Raw genomic sequence first — 15,758 nt, 5'->3', positions numbered from 1 at the left:
CGTTATATACTAATACTCTACTTCGTGTAATTTAACTTGCGTCATCAAACTCCTTTCTCTCTCTCTCTTTCTCTTTTTCTTTCGTTCTTTCGCGTTCTCGCTCACTCGTGCGAACATACAAACATACACTCATACACGCACATACAATTTTTTTTTTTCTTTCATCATTCTCAAGTAAATCTCCATCAAAATTCGAACAAGGAGACTTTTTCTTTTTTTTCTCAAGTAATTATTTATCATTCTATCATATTTTTTATCATCTCTTACTCACACTCTCATTCTCATTCTCTCTCTCTCTCTCTCTCTCCCCTTCTCTTTTTTTGTTTCACTTCTTTTTTTATAATCTTTCATATAACTGGACTAATTCTCCGTTTCTTTTTTTGTTATTCTCTCTCTCTCTCTCTCACTCTCTCTCTCTCTCTCTCTCTCTCTCTCTCTCCGTCTCTCTCTCTCTCTCTCTCTTTCTTCTCAAATCACACATTATACAAAAAAAAAAGAAAAAAGAAAGATAAGAAAAGAAAACACTTAAAGCGAGAAGTGACACATTTGAAATGAAATAATGCATGAAACCGTCCCGCGATTCGCGAATTTCTCTTTAAAATTATCCAAACACGATTCTATTTTATTTTTCTTATGTAGTGTCTTTTCTGTTTTTTTTTTTTTCATTTCTTTTTCTTTATTCCTCGTTCTTTTGATCTATTCTTTAAGTCCTCTTTGAATCTTCCTTCTTCCTTCGATCATGAAATGCAAGAGAGAGGAAGGAAAGAAAAAAAAAGAGAAAGAAATAATTAATAATAATAACAACAACCACAATAATAATAATAATACCAAAAAATGAAAAATGCGAATGACCAATGAAATCAAATTTCGCGCTCATCGAAAAATGAATAGTCGTTACACATTTTTTTTTTTTTTTTTTATATTCGTCTTGTCTCGTCGTTTTGGATGGAATCCGTTCCTTATTGGCTTAAACAACATGAACGTACGAGCATCTTGAACACGTTTTATACAAAATTCTCTTCTCTCTCTCCTTCTCTTTTTTTCCCTTTTATTATTATTATTCTTTATTCTGTAGCATCAACGCTGAACAATAATATCATAAGTTTTTTTTCTCTTTCTCTATATCTCATTCTTTTTCATTTTTTTTTTTTTACTCTTTCCCGGTTCATAAATTCTTTTTTTGTGAACATCGAGCGCGCTATCACTATATATGTATGTATGTATGCATATGTATATGCATATGTATGTACATGTATATGTGTATGTGTACGTGTATGTATATGGTTATAGTTATGGGTATATGTATGTGTGAGAGTGTATATGTTGTATTATTCTTTTTGTTCCATTTATCTCGAAAAATATGTCCGTCATGACACACGGGCGAGCTCTCATAATTATTATTATTAATAATATTACTATTATTATTATTATTATTATTATTATAACTATTATTATTATTATTATTATTATATATATTTATTATTATAATCATTAATATTATAAATAATATCGTCGTTATAATAATTATCGTTATTATTATAATTATAATCATTTTTTTTTCCTTTCGTATTATTTTCGTCTCTACATTTTCATGCATTACTTGATTTCAAAATCAGCGCGATCTTATAGATCATATAAATCGCGAGAATATTTAAACTCAGCAGACAAAATACAACGTCTGTTTGTAATAACGAGTGTGTGTTGTTGGTGTGATCTTTTTTGTGTTTTTATATGTGTGTGCGTGTGCGTGTGCGTGTGATGCGTGAGTGGCCACATTAGATGATCATTGAACAGTATTTTTCTTTCTTTCTTTTTTTTGCCTTTTTTTCTTTTTTTTCTTGTTATTATAATTATTATTATTATTATTATTGTTACTATTATAATAATATTTATTATTATTACTATTTTCTTCTTCTTCTTATTATTACTACTACTATTATTATTATTATTATTATTATTATTATTATTATTATTATTATTATTATTATTATTATTTCGAATGAGATGCTTATCTGAATATAAATAAGTACGTGTCTCTGGTTTCCTTGTTTGTCTTTCTTCTTTTTGTGCTAAATGATCACATCTCCTTTTTCCTTACACTTTATTTTCTTTCACTTTCTTTCTTTCTCTTTCTCTCTTTCTCTCTCTTTCTTTAATTCGATAAACGGACATTTGTGCGCCTCTAATTAACGAGTAACCATCACAATGAGACCAACGATGTCTAGTTAAACATGTTTAATATCTTTGGTATCGTGCCTGAGTCTTCTTTCACAATCTTTTTTTCTGTTTTTCATAATTATTATTTTAATTATTATTATTAATATTATTATTATTACTTGTTTGTTTCTACTTTCTTCCCTCTCTTTTTTCTTCTCGTCTCATTTCTTCTAGTGGGAAAAAAAATTCGACTAAAATAATCAACTCTATTAAATCTTATTGAACATGTCCCTTTCTTCTTCCTTTTCTTCTTCTATCTCTTTCTCTCTTTATATCTACCTATCTTTTTCTTTTTTCACAGACACACACACACACCCCCGTTTTACGTATTAGTAATATTTACGTGTTTATATATTATATATTAATAAAAAACTTAGAAAAGTCGTCGTGTTTTACAATTACGCGAGAAATGAGCGTACAAAAAATTACTACACCTAATCTGTAAAATTGATTGATTAGATAATAATCGGAGTCATAAAACGCGTTCGCGTCTTAACAATTGGCAAAAGATATCGGATCGATCTTTTTCGTTTGACGTTATATATTTTTTTTTTGCTATGTTATTAAGTTAGCTAGTTCGACTTTTTTTCTTTTTTGTTCTTTTTTCTTTCTTCGCACTATTTATCGGCAGCATTGTGGTAATGGCGCGCGGGATAAGTCGCGGCGCGTTTTTTGCGTACGAACTATTCGATCATCGCATTCTTTTCTTTTCTTTCCTTTCTTGTTTCTGTTTCTTTTTTTTTTTTTAATTTTAATTTAAAGTTCATTCATTTCCTTACTTTTGCGATATGTCCTTTAATCAACGTATTTATGACGTAAAAATCGTTTAGAGGTCTGAAAAAAGTTTCGTCGACTTATTCGCAGATCTAGTTCTTTTTCATTTTTTCTGTTTATCTCTTGCATCGAATTGACTATTGTGATTCATAATAAATATATAGGACTGTAAAATACGAAGAGACAAAAACGTTAGATCTTCACAATTCGTTCTCTCTCTCTTTTTCTTTCTTGATGTCTTTGAAATTGAATTTAAAACTTATACAAATTTATACCTAATCATTTCGTTTATGATACGATTGAAAATCAATACGAAATTCGAATAAAAAGATAAAAAGATAAATTGCAGAGATGTAACATACGTGAGTAATGTAATATGTTTGTCTCCTTGTATCGAGAAGTTTCTTCAAAAAAAAAAAAAAAAAAAATGGAAAGAAAAAAAAAGAATAATTTACTACGAATTGATCTGTAAAAAAAAAAGAAAAAAATAGTAACAAAAAATCAAGGAACAGAATACCGATAAAATATATAATATCGATCCTAGTATCCATCAATCGCGATTTGCATGTTCTCCTATTTAAATTACAATATACATACATACATGTGTATGTATGTATATATATATATATATATATATATATATATATATATATGTATGAAAATCCAAACGTGAAATCGAAATAAAGCTTTTTGGTCAACTTATAATAATAATAATAATAATAAATGCGATGAAATTTGTACTGTCGATAAAATCAAAGTAATGTCCATTGGTATCCATCTTTCTCTCTCTCTCTCTCTTTCTCTTTCTATCTCTCTTCATCTCTGTTTTTCATCTCATCGGTCTTTTTTTTATTTCATTCTTTCTCTTTTGTGTAGGTGTATTTTTTTGTTTTTTTTGTTTTTTCAAACGACTCATAAAGAGAACAACGAAGAATGTGGATCTAGGCTCGCCCAAGGGGCCTTTTCAGTCTTACCGTTTCTAGGATGTGTGTGTTTCTCGTTTGCTGTTCTTTTTCTTTATCTTTTTTTCTTTTCTTTTGGGAAGGTTGTGTATTTCTTAAAAATATTAATTTTTCCCCTCTCTCTCTCTCTCTTTTTCTCTGTTTCTATGTCTCTCTTCTTTCCTCTTTTTTCGTTACTTCTTGGCGAGTATCGCGCTCTCTAATCAACGATCGTCGATCAACGAATAAAATAATTAATAATAAAATAGCGTATTCTAAAAAATAACTAATAGCGCATGCTGTCTATCTATCTATCTATCTATCTATTTATCTATCTTTCTATCTCTCTCTCATTTTTTCACTTTTCTTTTCTTTTCTTTTGTATTCTGTTTTTTTTTCTTTTCTTTCCTTTCTTTCTCTTTTTCTGTTTTCTTTCGTGTTGGTATTTTTTCGTGTATATATCGTGTGTAGTGTACGTGTCAGAATTTACAGACGCCGAGTCGAGGATTCATTGTTCGCAATTTTCAAGGTCCACGAAACGTATAATAGATAGGCCATCCTAATCCTTTAGCCATTGTTATCTCACAAAAAGGATAAATAAAAGCTCTCCTCCTCTCGACTTTGGATAAACGTCAGTCTCTCTCATTCTATATCTATAATATACATATATGTATATGTCTTTCTTTCTCTTTTTTTCTCCGTATGTTTATGCATATATGTGTAGGTATATTTTCAACTCGAACGTCAGAATATATTTCTGATTAGATCGAAACAAATCTTACGAGTTGTACATTTGTATGTCTTCATATACATATACATATATATATACATACACACACACACACACACACATATATATACTATATATAAAATACGTATAATAATAATTAAAATAATTAAATTATATAATTGAATACGAACCCCTAAAATATATAATAATATATAATAATATCAATAATTAAATAAATAGTAATATAATATAATATATGTAGAAGATAGATTAGTATAATTACATCTAATATTTAATAAAATTCAAGTTTACGAACTTTACGAATAATTGCGAACAAAAATGAATATCCTTTTGTCCTCGTCGCTCTTATATGTTCGAATTTAATCGAATACTCTTCATTCTTCTCTCTCTCTTTCTCTCTCTCTCTCTCTCTCTCGCGCGCGCGCGCTCGCTCGTTCATTCTCTCTTTCTCTCTCTCTCTCTCTTTCTCTCTCTCTCTCTCTCTCTCTTCCAATGCCTAGAAAAACATTTCATCATATAGAATATATCACATACGCGTTTATCTCTAAACATACTGAAATAAGAAGCACTTTAAGATAGATGTCCTAGAGATATACAACATCGGGCTCAAAATCAGATGGACTGATTTGTTTTTTTTTTCTTACGTTTTTTTTTTCTTTTTTTTTTTTTTTTTTTTCAATCTCAATTTTAAATCGTTCATATAACTCTTAACTCCAGTATAATATGTCTTTTTTGTATATGTGTCCTATATAATACATACAAGTCATGTTATCTCCCTCTCTCTTTTACATTAACTTGACCTTTCCTTTTCTTTCTCTTTCTCTTTCTCTCTCTTTCTCTTTTTCTTTCTTTCAAAGCTTTCGTGTATATGTTTTTCATATTTGCGTATATGTGCGGATGTTAAAAAGCGCGTTTCCGAAACACTGTGTGCACAAAAAACTATTATACTTGATTTTCATAATTTCTCTTTCCAATCTCTCTCTCTGTTTTCTCTGTTTTTCTTTCTCTTTCTCGTTTTAATTTTCCTCCTTTCTTTCCTTTTTCTTTTTTTAACCTTTCCTTTTAGTGTAACAAGACGCTTAACGTTTTTATTTATTTATTTATTTATTTATTTATTTATCTCTTTTTTAATTATTATTTTTTATCTGCGGAACCACGAGGCGTAACAGCAAAGTATTGGACTTTATCACGACGAATATGTTTTTCTCTCCCTTTTTCACATTTTTTTTTTCTTTTTTCTTTTAATATCTTTTATAACGCGTGTATAAATCAATAATCAATAGCAATCACCACGATTCTATGAAGTAGCATACTTTTCTTTCCATTTCTTTCTTTCTCTCTCTCCCTTTCTTTATCTTTTTTCTTTAATCTTATTTTTTTGTTCGTTCGTTCGTTCGTTCGTTCGCTTTTTATTATTATTTCTTGGACAATCGTAAGTGAAACGTTGCTTAATTCTTAACTTCTTCATCATTATCATTATGATCATTATAATCATCATTATCATCGTTATCATTATCATCTTCATCATCATTATCATTATCATTATCATCATTATAATCATCATCGTAACTTTTTTTATATTTGGCATAAACACTTTTGATTAGAAATTATGACGAGATATTTACATTCTTTCGTAGTTTATACACTTAGCGTTAATTGGGATGATCGTTAATTATTTTTCTTTTTTGTCTTTTTGTTTTTTCTTTTTTTTAAAAGTAAATTCGGCGGCGATGGAGGGGGTAGGGAGTGGTAGCGGGTGTAGACGATTATAGAAGTCATTTGAAAAAAAGAATTGAAGACCATAATACCGCGCGTTTGGAAAGACGATAACAATGCGATATTGTATTTGGAAGAGAAAAACAAAAAATAAAGAAAAGAAAAGAAAAAAAAAAAAACAGAACAAAAAACTAGAGAGAAAAACGATAGTAACTTTTCCTGGCGAATATATTTTTGACAAAAACGACGAATTCTTCAAGAATTTTTTTGTTTTTCTCTCTCTCTCTTTTTTTTCCATTTTCCATTACTTTCCTTTATATTTAAGTACGCGTCTCGCGGGAGAGAAGATTAGATTGGAGGAGAAATACGTTCTAAGAACGATTTAGTTAAGTAACGACGAGGACGAATTAAAATTAAAAAGGATTAGAAATTGAAAATAAAAAGAAAAAGAAAAAAGGGAAAAAAAAGAATAAGCAAGAAAAGAAGAAGGAAAACACGATATCGATATCGATTAAATTCGAGACGAGGAAAGAAGTATATATATATATATATATATATATATATATATATATATATATATATACATATATATATATGTATATATGTGCATACGTACGTATTTATGTATGTGTGTATGTGTATGTATCTACGTACGAATAAGAACCACGCGAGTGTGCAGCGAAGCAGATATTTTCATCTACCTTTTCTAATAAAAAATACAAGTAAGGTAGCGCGCGCTTATGAATCAGCCCATACGCGAAAGAACTTTCCTGCTAACGTCGCTAAGAACGTTTCAATTTCGAGGCACGCAGTAGTATTACGTGAAGTATATTAATGGCACTATCGATCACTCGCATTAAATATTACAACGTTAGAAAAATTGCATGATGAGTCCGAAGATAGAGTCACCCTATTATTTTTTTTTCTTTCTTTCTTTCTTTCTTCCTCTCTTCCTTTCTTTTTCCTTTTTTCTCTTTTCTCTTCTTTCGTCTTTTTCGCTCTTTTTTTTTCTTTCTTCTTCCTCTTCTTTTCTCTCCACACTTTTAATTTCTTCTTTGACCACTCCTTTTTAATTGACTTTACGAAAAAAGCCTTGTCGTAATACTAATGGCGCACAGTTTTACAATAACTCCATGACGGACAATTAATAAAATAGTGGAGGTTACGATATTATTATTATTATAATTATTATAATTATAATTATTATTATTACTATAATTATTATTATTATTATTATTATTATTATTATAATTATTATTATATTTTTTTCCGTTTTTTTTCTTATTTTTTTCCTTTTTTTCTTTTTTTACACGCTACTGCACTATTTTGTCAATCGAGCCTGATCGTTGGAACACTTTACCGCCATTTTCTTTTTGCGTTAATTTTTATTTATTTATTTATTTATTCATTCATTTATTTATTTATTCATTCATTTATTTATTTATTTATTTATTTATTTATTCTTTTATTTACTCATTCATTTATTCATTCATTTGTTTATTTATTTATTTGTTCGTTTGCTTATTTGTTTGTTTACTCGTTTTATTTAATTTTGTTTCTCTTTTCTCTCTTTATCTTTCTCTTTTATCTTTTGTTAAGCTTCAAACGACTTTTTCCCATTCAATTAGCGCGAAATTTCGAATCAAACGATCGAACTTTCACGGGACTCTTATCCGATGTTTATGTAAAACAGTGCCACGCTAAAGAACTAACGATACGATAATCGTACGATAATCCTAAAATGAAAATATTTCATAATATATATCCTCTCTCTCTCTCTCTCTCTTTCTTTCTCTTTCTCTCTTTATCTCTGTCTCTCTCTCTCTCTCCTTCTCTTTCTATCTTTCTCACACTTTCAGGCGCATATTCACACACAATCACGCACGAGAAGGGGGTTGAGGGGTGTTGGGCGGGGATCGAGTATTACAAAGAGAAACGAGAACGTATTATAAAAGGAAAGATGTGCGAAATTCGTTTTTTTCCTTTTTTCTTTCTTCCTTTTTTTTTTGTTTCCCTTTTTTTTTTTTATCAAAAACGAACGACGAAAAACATAAGCGTCACACCATGTTCGGCTGCTTGACTCGAGCTGGGCGAGCCTCGATCCGCTAAGTTTTTCAAACGGATACTCAAGAGTTTAAAATGATGACTTATCTGTTTAACACAGATCGTTTCGTTTAATCTTAAATTTCAATATGAACAACAACGTACGATCATTTATTTTCTTGGGCTCGCGAGTAACGTCGTTTGAATAACTTGGAATAGTTAAATTTAAGCCTAACAGGTTATTAACCCTCTGCGCTCAGACGTATATCAAACAACAATTCCCATAACGCATTTATCAACGCCAAAGGAAAAACACATAAAGTTCAAATAAGATTTGACCGGTCTTTTTTATGATCGACTGACGTTCGCGATCTAATTAAATACGAAGGAACGTTAGAACGCTTAACAATAAATAATTAATCGCTTTAATGGCGTCAACAGCAACGTTACGGTAACGTTATGCTAACAATATACGGCAGTTATCGAAGTATTATCATGAGTGTCTACAGCGGTGAAAAGATTAATTGGTAATAATCCTTAATCTCGGATAGAAAAAAAAAGAAAAAAAAACGAGAGAAAAGAAAAAAAGAAAATTCGAAATGCCTTCCTTCCCTTGAAACATCGTCGAAGCGAGGAAAAAAAAACAAAAAAGAAATATGCATCGTTTGAGTTGCATCGATGACGAAAGAAGAAGGAGAAGAAGAAGAAGAAAAACGAGAGATTGGAGAAAAATAAAAGAGAAACAAAAACTATAATAATATTAATCATAATCATAATCATAATAATAACAATAATAATAATAATAATAACGATAATAATAAAAAAAAAAGAAAGAAGGAAAGAAAGAAAAAAAAAGGAAGAAGAAAAGAAAAAGACGAAAGAAAAACCAAACGAACCACAGTTCAGGCTCTCTCTCGCTCTCTCATTCTCACTCTTTTTTCGCACACTTACACTGTCGGCATCAGACTTATCCGTGTGAGTCTTCTCTCTATACATTTTTGGGAACGCTTAATATAGGACTCTCGATTAAGAAGGTATCCATTGTCCTTCCCCAGTTTAACGGGGATGGTAGAAGCAGAGTGTCGAAGGGTACGTGATAGCCGTGGGAATAATCGAGGACTATGATCGATATATGAAACTGCAGGGTGGCGTTAGGGTTGGCGGTGGTGGCGATCCACTCATCGCGATCGGTACAAGGGTCGGCGATGGCGACGAGGAGGGAGGGGAGGGGGAACTCGAGGAGACGCTGGAGGGTGGCGAAGGCGACTCGAGTGCCCTCGGGCCAGCTAACTCACGATTGGACTGTCCCCCTGAGGCCGTCACAGCGCGACTACTTCTACCGGCTGAGCTCGCGTTGTGACGATTCCGTGTTGGCCGTCCTAAGCTCCGGTGACGGCCACCTCCCTCCTCGCTCGTTTCTCAGAGATAAACCTTTTTAACGCTGCGTGTCGTCGCGAATCCATCGTTCCGACGATACGCATCCCCTTGATGGGAACGAAGGGTACCAAAATTATCCCTTGGACCACGGAAACCATAACCATCTGGAAACTGGAATAATGTTTCCGTTGGGGTTGGCGGTGGTTTTCTCATGGTACCCTTTGGCGAATGCATCTTAGACGGTTGTGGAACCAAAACTGGTTCCGCATAGGTAACCTCTTCTTGCGGCAGTAACTTTGGCTCAGGTGCTAACCTATCGATAATAGAGATACATTTTGTTCTTGTTATTAGTTATTAAGTACTTTTCGAATTGAGAATAAATCGATGGTTTTTACCTGTTGACGTTTTGCCGTTGTTCGAAGTATTCGTACTCCGTGTCGGGATACGGCAAGTTATCATCCTCATCTTTTCTACACTTTCGACCGCAGAGATAACCAGCTACGAAACCAACGAGTAATGCTGCCAAAGCACCGGCTACTACGGCCATTACTAAGGTCTCAACGCTGTATTGTGGCGGTGGCGAATCCGCGGCTGATACTTCTGGACCTTTAACGTTTAACGATCGAATTAAATATATCTTATCGTTAACTTTGCATCGATTTAATAATAAATAATAACTTTGATATACCTGAACTCTCTTGTTCTTCGTCGTGCATGATATTGATTATCTCTCCACCTTGACTATCCTTACTGGGTATCATCGAATCCTGAGGGAATTTATTTTGATTAGCAGAAATGGCACCGACGCTACTAGCGTCCTTGTTCAATCCTTTACTTGGTGGGCAGGACGCATGAATGCCAGTTGCTACGCTTTGCAAAAATCTGCTGGCATCCGTAGCAGCTGGACCAACCAATGCCCGACACTTGCCCTCGACCTTGTCCCAAGCACAATACGGATCCTGGAGAGCCACACATTCGCCGCAGGACAATATCCTGTCACCGTAACAACGATGTAACCTCAGTGCTTGGACTTGGCTATCTGCTATCACAACCAATCGGCCATCTTCCAAACCATCACCAGCTTGCGAAGCACGGACGACTTTTATTCCACGAACAGGCACTGTAGATGGAAACGCTTGGATCTCTTCGATTACAACGGGACTAACTTTCTCGTGAGAATCCGCTGACTCAGCGTTCACCGCTTTGATAACCTTTCCGTTATCTGTGCCGATGAAGAGGACATCGTAAGTTTTACCACCTGGTGTCTTCACCTGAGGATCCACTGCGATTTGTGTAAACCTATAACTGTTTTTACAGAAAATTCGACTTGTATTACGTATACAAAGTGGTGTCAAGAAAATATGTAGAAGAATCTTACTCTTTTAGATTCTCGAGTTAAGTTAGATCAGATCATGTTAGATTAGATTTGTTAAGACGTGAGTTAGACTTCTTTAGATTTTTGCATTAGATTTGATTAATTTCTTGTTCCTTTTTTTTTGCTTTTCTTTTCTTTTTCAATGATTAAATAATTAAATATTAAAAATTAAGTTAGAATTTACGAGATTAAATTTTCTCTTATCTAAAAAAAAAAAAATATCAACAAGAAAAGAAAAGAAAAAACAGGATAATAGGAAAATTAGTATTATTATTAAGAGAATAAATTTTACTGAAAAGTAGTATGCGTAAGAAGCCTAATTGCTACATCGATTAGATTTAATCAATTTCTTGTTTCTCTTTTCTTCTTCAATAATTAAATAGTTAAATACTAAAGAATAAATTAGAATTTATAAGAAATAAATTTTCTTCTAAATAAAAAGAAATTTCAAAAAATCAAAAAATAAAACAACAGAATAACAAGGATAATTAACATTATTATTAAGAGAAGTAAATCTTACTGAAAACTGGTGCGTATAACGATCGGTTGACCAAAAAAGCTCGGCACTGATTCGTCCATTAGGGAATGGGTATTGATAAAGTTTAAAGTTAAGTCCGGTAAAGTGCGAGAATCGTTGACACACTGTCCCGGTCTGGGTTCGGGTACTTTGGCACTTTGTACAGGCAGCCAGTTTGAGTTGAGCGCGCTTTGCTCCTTGAAATTACCCTCGAAGGTATCGGTGATGTCCTGAAGGGAAAAGGCGCACACAGCTGAGCCGCTTATGCTATTTACCGGGGTCGTGAACGTGCCGTATATCAGCTGGGCTGATAAACTTCCATATTGTCCGGATATCAGTTCGGTCGTTGACTCTGCAAATGGAAATTAATTATTTATTTAATTAATTATTTATTGATTGATTTATTTATTAATGATTTCGAAATTATGAAGAAAAAAAAGAACATTTATATATCAAACACATTAAGTCGATTAAATTAAAAGATTTACTTTAAGGATTTGCAATCGTTCTTTGATTATTTATTTATTAATGATTTCGAAATTATGAAAGGAATAGAAAATATATCTATGAAAAAGTACATCTATATCTAACTATAATTATCGATTAGATTAATTTGTAATTGTTATTCTTTTTTATTGCTTTTCTTAGTTGCATATTTCAAATTTTACCACACTTTGATAATTCGTACTTGCTTTCTTTTTCTTTTTTTTTTCAAATTATTAATTCTTTCTCTCTTTATATAATTAAAAAATGTTTCCTCCAAACATTTGTTAGATTTACTACATCGAAAATGTTTACTTTTTCTTTAAATTTAGTATTGTCCTTTAATTCAAATTATTTCATGTTCTACGATATATCCACGTCGATCATAACAATATTTCGAATAAATCAGTCACAGTAAATATTTGGACAATTTTTGATTCGTATTTTTAATACGTATACAATCGATAATTAATATTCAATCTTGATTCAATAAAGGTATACTTATCCATAGAGAATAAAAATTCTCTCTGAAACGCAATAACTCACGTATTTCATTGAAGTAAAAAGGAAAGTCCCCGGTAACGGAGCAATTAAGACGAGACTTCAGGAAGGATGTCCATCTGTTACGAAAACGATGGGGTCCACCACGATCGTATTTACAGACCCTCGCTACGCGAGAATAGACGGCCTGTAAAAAGTTAAACAACAGTGAAATAATAATAATAATAATAATAATGATAACAACAACAACAACAACAATAATGATGATCACGTTGACGATTATGATGATGATGATGATAATAATAATAATAAAAAAAAGGAAAAAAGAAATGTCTTAATCATTATCTTATCCTTATAGATAGCTTTACGTATTTATTTATTAAATTGAACTTTTTATCTTCTTATTTGAAGTGAATGATCAAGAATCGTCCATTTTCCTACTACGTAGCATCACAAACTTCATCGTCTTTGAACTTTTAGAAATCTGTCAAAGCTTGGAGAAACTCCAAAGCACAACGGGAAGCTTTCGTAATAACCCAGAGGGCAGGACTTAAGACGACTCATTCACAATTGACCCCTCAGCTTTCGAACTTTCCTTCGATCGAAAGGTAGTAAAGAGACTGGAGGAAGGGTGGAATCGTTTGCCGATAGAGAATGGGTAAAGAAACCGGGCCTTCTCTAAAAGCTCACTCTGAATGGCCACTGATCGTAAGAGACTTAATCGTCTTAAATGGCCGATAAGAAATGGCCGAAGAAAAGTACCAAAGTACCAGTTGCTACGAGAAAGAATGAAACTTTATTTCTATAGATAATATTTTTTGACGAAATAAAAAGAAATAATGATATAGAAAAAAATATTGATGAAAAAGAAGAAGAGGATGGAAGAAATTCGAAAAGAAAGAACGTGTCTACGTATGTATGTGTGTGTGTTTAGTGACTCTTTTTTTTATAATATTCTAGTAATTCTTTAAGATCGTTCACTTAAACACGTTTCATAATTGCGTACGATGTGCATCTAATGTTAAGTTAATAAAAAAAAAAAAGGAAGAAATTTGTGATCTAAATTGTTTCTTTCTTTGTTATTACTAATAAAATAATTTGTTAAAATTTTTTTACTTAAGTCGATCTTATAAATATTCATATGTAATGTTTAGAAAGATATAAATAAAAATTGACAATGAAAAGTAAAAAAAGATAAAAAAGTTTACTTAGATCATTTCACAATTATACATGATATGTGGCCGAAAAATTAACAAAAAAAAAAAGAAAAAAAAGAAAAAGAAAATATAAAAAGAAGATATTGGTAAACTAAATCATATAAATATATTTTCTTGCTTAGTTCTAAAATAGTAATTTATTAAAATTGTTTGCTCAGATCCATTTTTATAATTATATGATTAATATTATATAATTATATAATTAAAATTATATAATTGTCATATAATAAAAAAAAAAATAAAATAAAATAAAATAAAAAAAGAAAAGAGTATGACAAAAAAGATATTAATACTCTAAATCATGTAAGTAAAGTCTTTTTGTTTTTTTTTTTTTTTGATATTAAAATAATAATTTTTAAAAATTACTCGCTGATGCCAATCTGATAATAGCTCGTTGCATATAGAATGAAAATCATTAAGATGCAATGAAAAGATATAGAATGAATGCCACGTGACTCTCGTTTACGAATATATTATCAGAATATATAAGTCGATCGATAATGCGCTTAATGAATTATTTCCACTTTAATTACGTTCCCTCGATGATAATCAAGAGATTTATCGATCGTTACTCACCTTGCCGCAGTTTATATATTCAACAGCGGTCTCCCTGAAGAAGAAGTAGACAAAGTCACCTTGGGACATGGAACTCACAAAATTTGGAGCTGCAACGAAATAAATATTTTACATTTTTACATAAAAATAAATAAATATATATATATATATAGAAATATATTATGTTTAGAACATTGTTTAGTATATCGTTTTATATGAAAATATTTAACGTGCTATGTGAAATTAGAGATATTTCATTTTGAAAATAAATATGTGCAATAATAGATTAAACTTTACTTATACCTGCAAGTAGAAATTATCATTAAATTATTTAGAATGTTATTTAGAATATCGTTTTATAGGAAGACGGTGAATTAAGAGAAAATTAGTAAAAAAAATTTCGAAGATAAAAAAAGAAATAAATAATGTCAAGTCATATACTGATCGTTTATGCAAAAGTCATTTATACATTGTTTAGAATAATTTAAAAATAAAATATTGTTTAGAATATAGTTTTATGTATGAACAAAAATTAATATGTTACGTGTAATTATTAAAGTTGTTAATTTTTTAAATAAAAATGACATCAAGCCGGATCATATCAATGAGCTTCATTTATGTATTATTAGATTGTTTAGAATATTGTTTGATATATCATTTTACATGAAAACAAGTAATTATTAATTATTACGTTGAATTAGAAATATTAATTTTATAGATAAAGAGGAATAATATTCATGAATCTAATTTATTATTATATTGTTTAGAATATTGTGTGGAATATCGTTTTATATGAAAACAATTAATATATTACATTGAATTAGAAAAATTAATTTTATGGATAAAAATGAGGAATATTTATGATAAATTTGAGTATATTAGTGATTCTAATTTATGATTAAATTGTTTAGAATATTGTTTGTAATATCGTTTAACACGAAAACGATTAATCCGTTACTTGGAATTAGAGATATTAATTTTGAAACTAAATATGAGTGACGTAAGGCTAAGCCTGGCTGAACTAGCGAGTCTCATTTATACGTTGTTTAGAATATTGCTTAGAATATTGTTTACTTGAAGATAATTAATGTATCACGTGGAGTCAGAGATATTAGTTTTGAAGATAAGAAAAAGATGAGTGATGTCACTCATGAACTCTATTTATACGTTCCTTACAACATTGTTTAGAACATTGTTTAGAACATTTTTTTACACGTATCATATTTATACAATTTTAGAAGTACAATTTTTCTAATGAGAAAAAAAATTAATAAGATCCATGATCAAGCTT

At 30.7% G+C, this 15,758-nt stretch overlaps 1 protein-coding gene across 2 annotated transcripts in view; it reads right to left on the bottom strand.

The window, feature by feature from the left end:
- LOC127067632 (semaphorin-1A) overlaps positions 1 to 15,758 on the bottom strand; it is a 277,942-nt gene that overhangs the window by 11,973 nt on the left and 250,211 nt on the right. The window contains exons 4-9 of one of the 2 annotated variants that reach the window (XR_007782690.1): positions 14,489 to 14,577; positions 12,741 to 12,882; positions 11,715 to 12,063; positions 10,508 to 11,124; positions 10,215 to 10,425; positions 9,738 to 10,132 (exon numbers count right to left, since the gene is read on the bottom strand). Coding sequence is in view for 1 of the 2 variants with exons in the window: in XM_051002814.1 (XP_050858771.1) it covers positions 9,862 to 10,132; positions 10,215 to 10,425; positions 10,508 to 11,124; positions 11,715 to 12,063; positions 12,741 to 12,882; positions 14,489 to 14,577 (1,679 nt within the window). In the remaining variant the exon portion in view is untranslated. Of the gene's footprint in view, positions 1 to 417; positions 10,133 to 10,214; positions 10,426 to 10,507; positions 11,125 to 11,714; positions 12,064 to 12,740; positions 12,883 to 14,488; positions 14,578 to 15,758 lie in introns of those variants that run through there. The other variant, XM_051002814.1, reaches the window with a different exon arrangement.

Source organism: Vespula vulgaris, chromosome 11 (assembly GCF_905475345.1).
Source record: "Vespula vulgaris chromosome 11, iyVesVulg1.1, whole genome shotgun sequence".
NCBI classification, from domain to species: Eukaryota; Metazoa; Arthropoda; class Insecta; order Hymenoptera; family Vespidae; genus Vespula; species Vespula vulgaris.
Note: the sequence above shows the minus strand (reverse complement) of the source record. Positions and strands in the feature narration are given on the sequence as shown.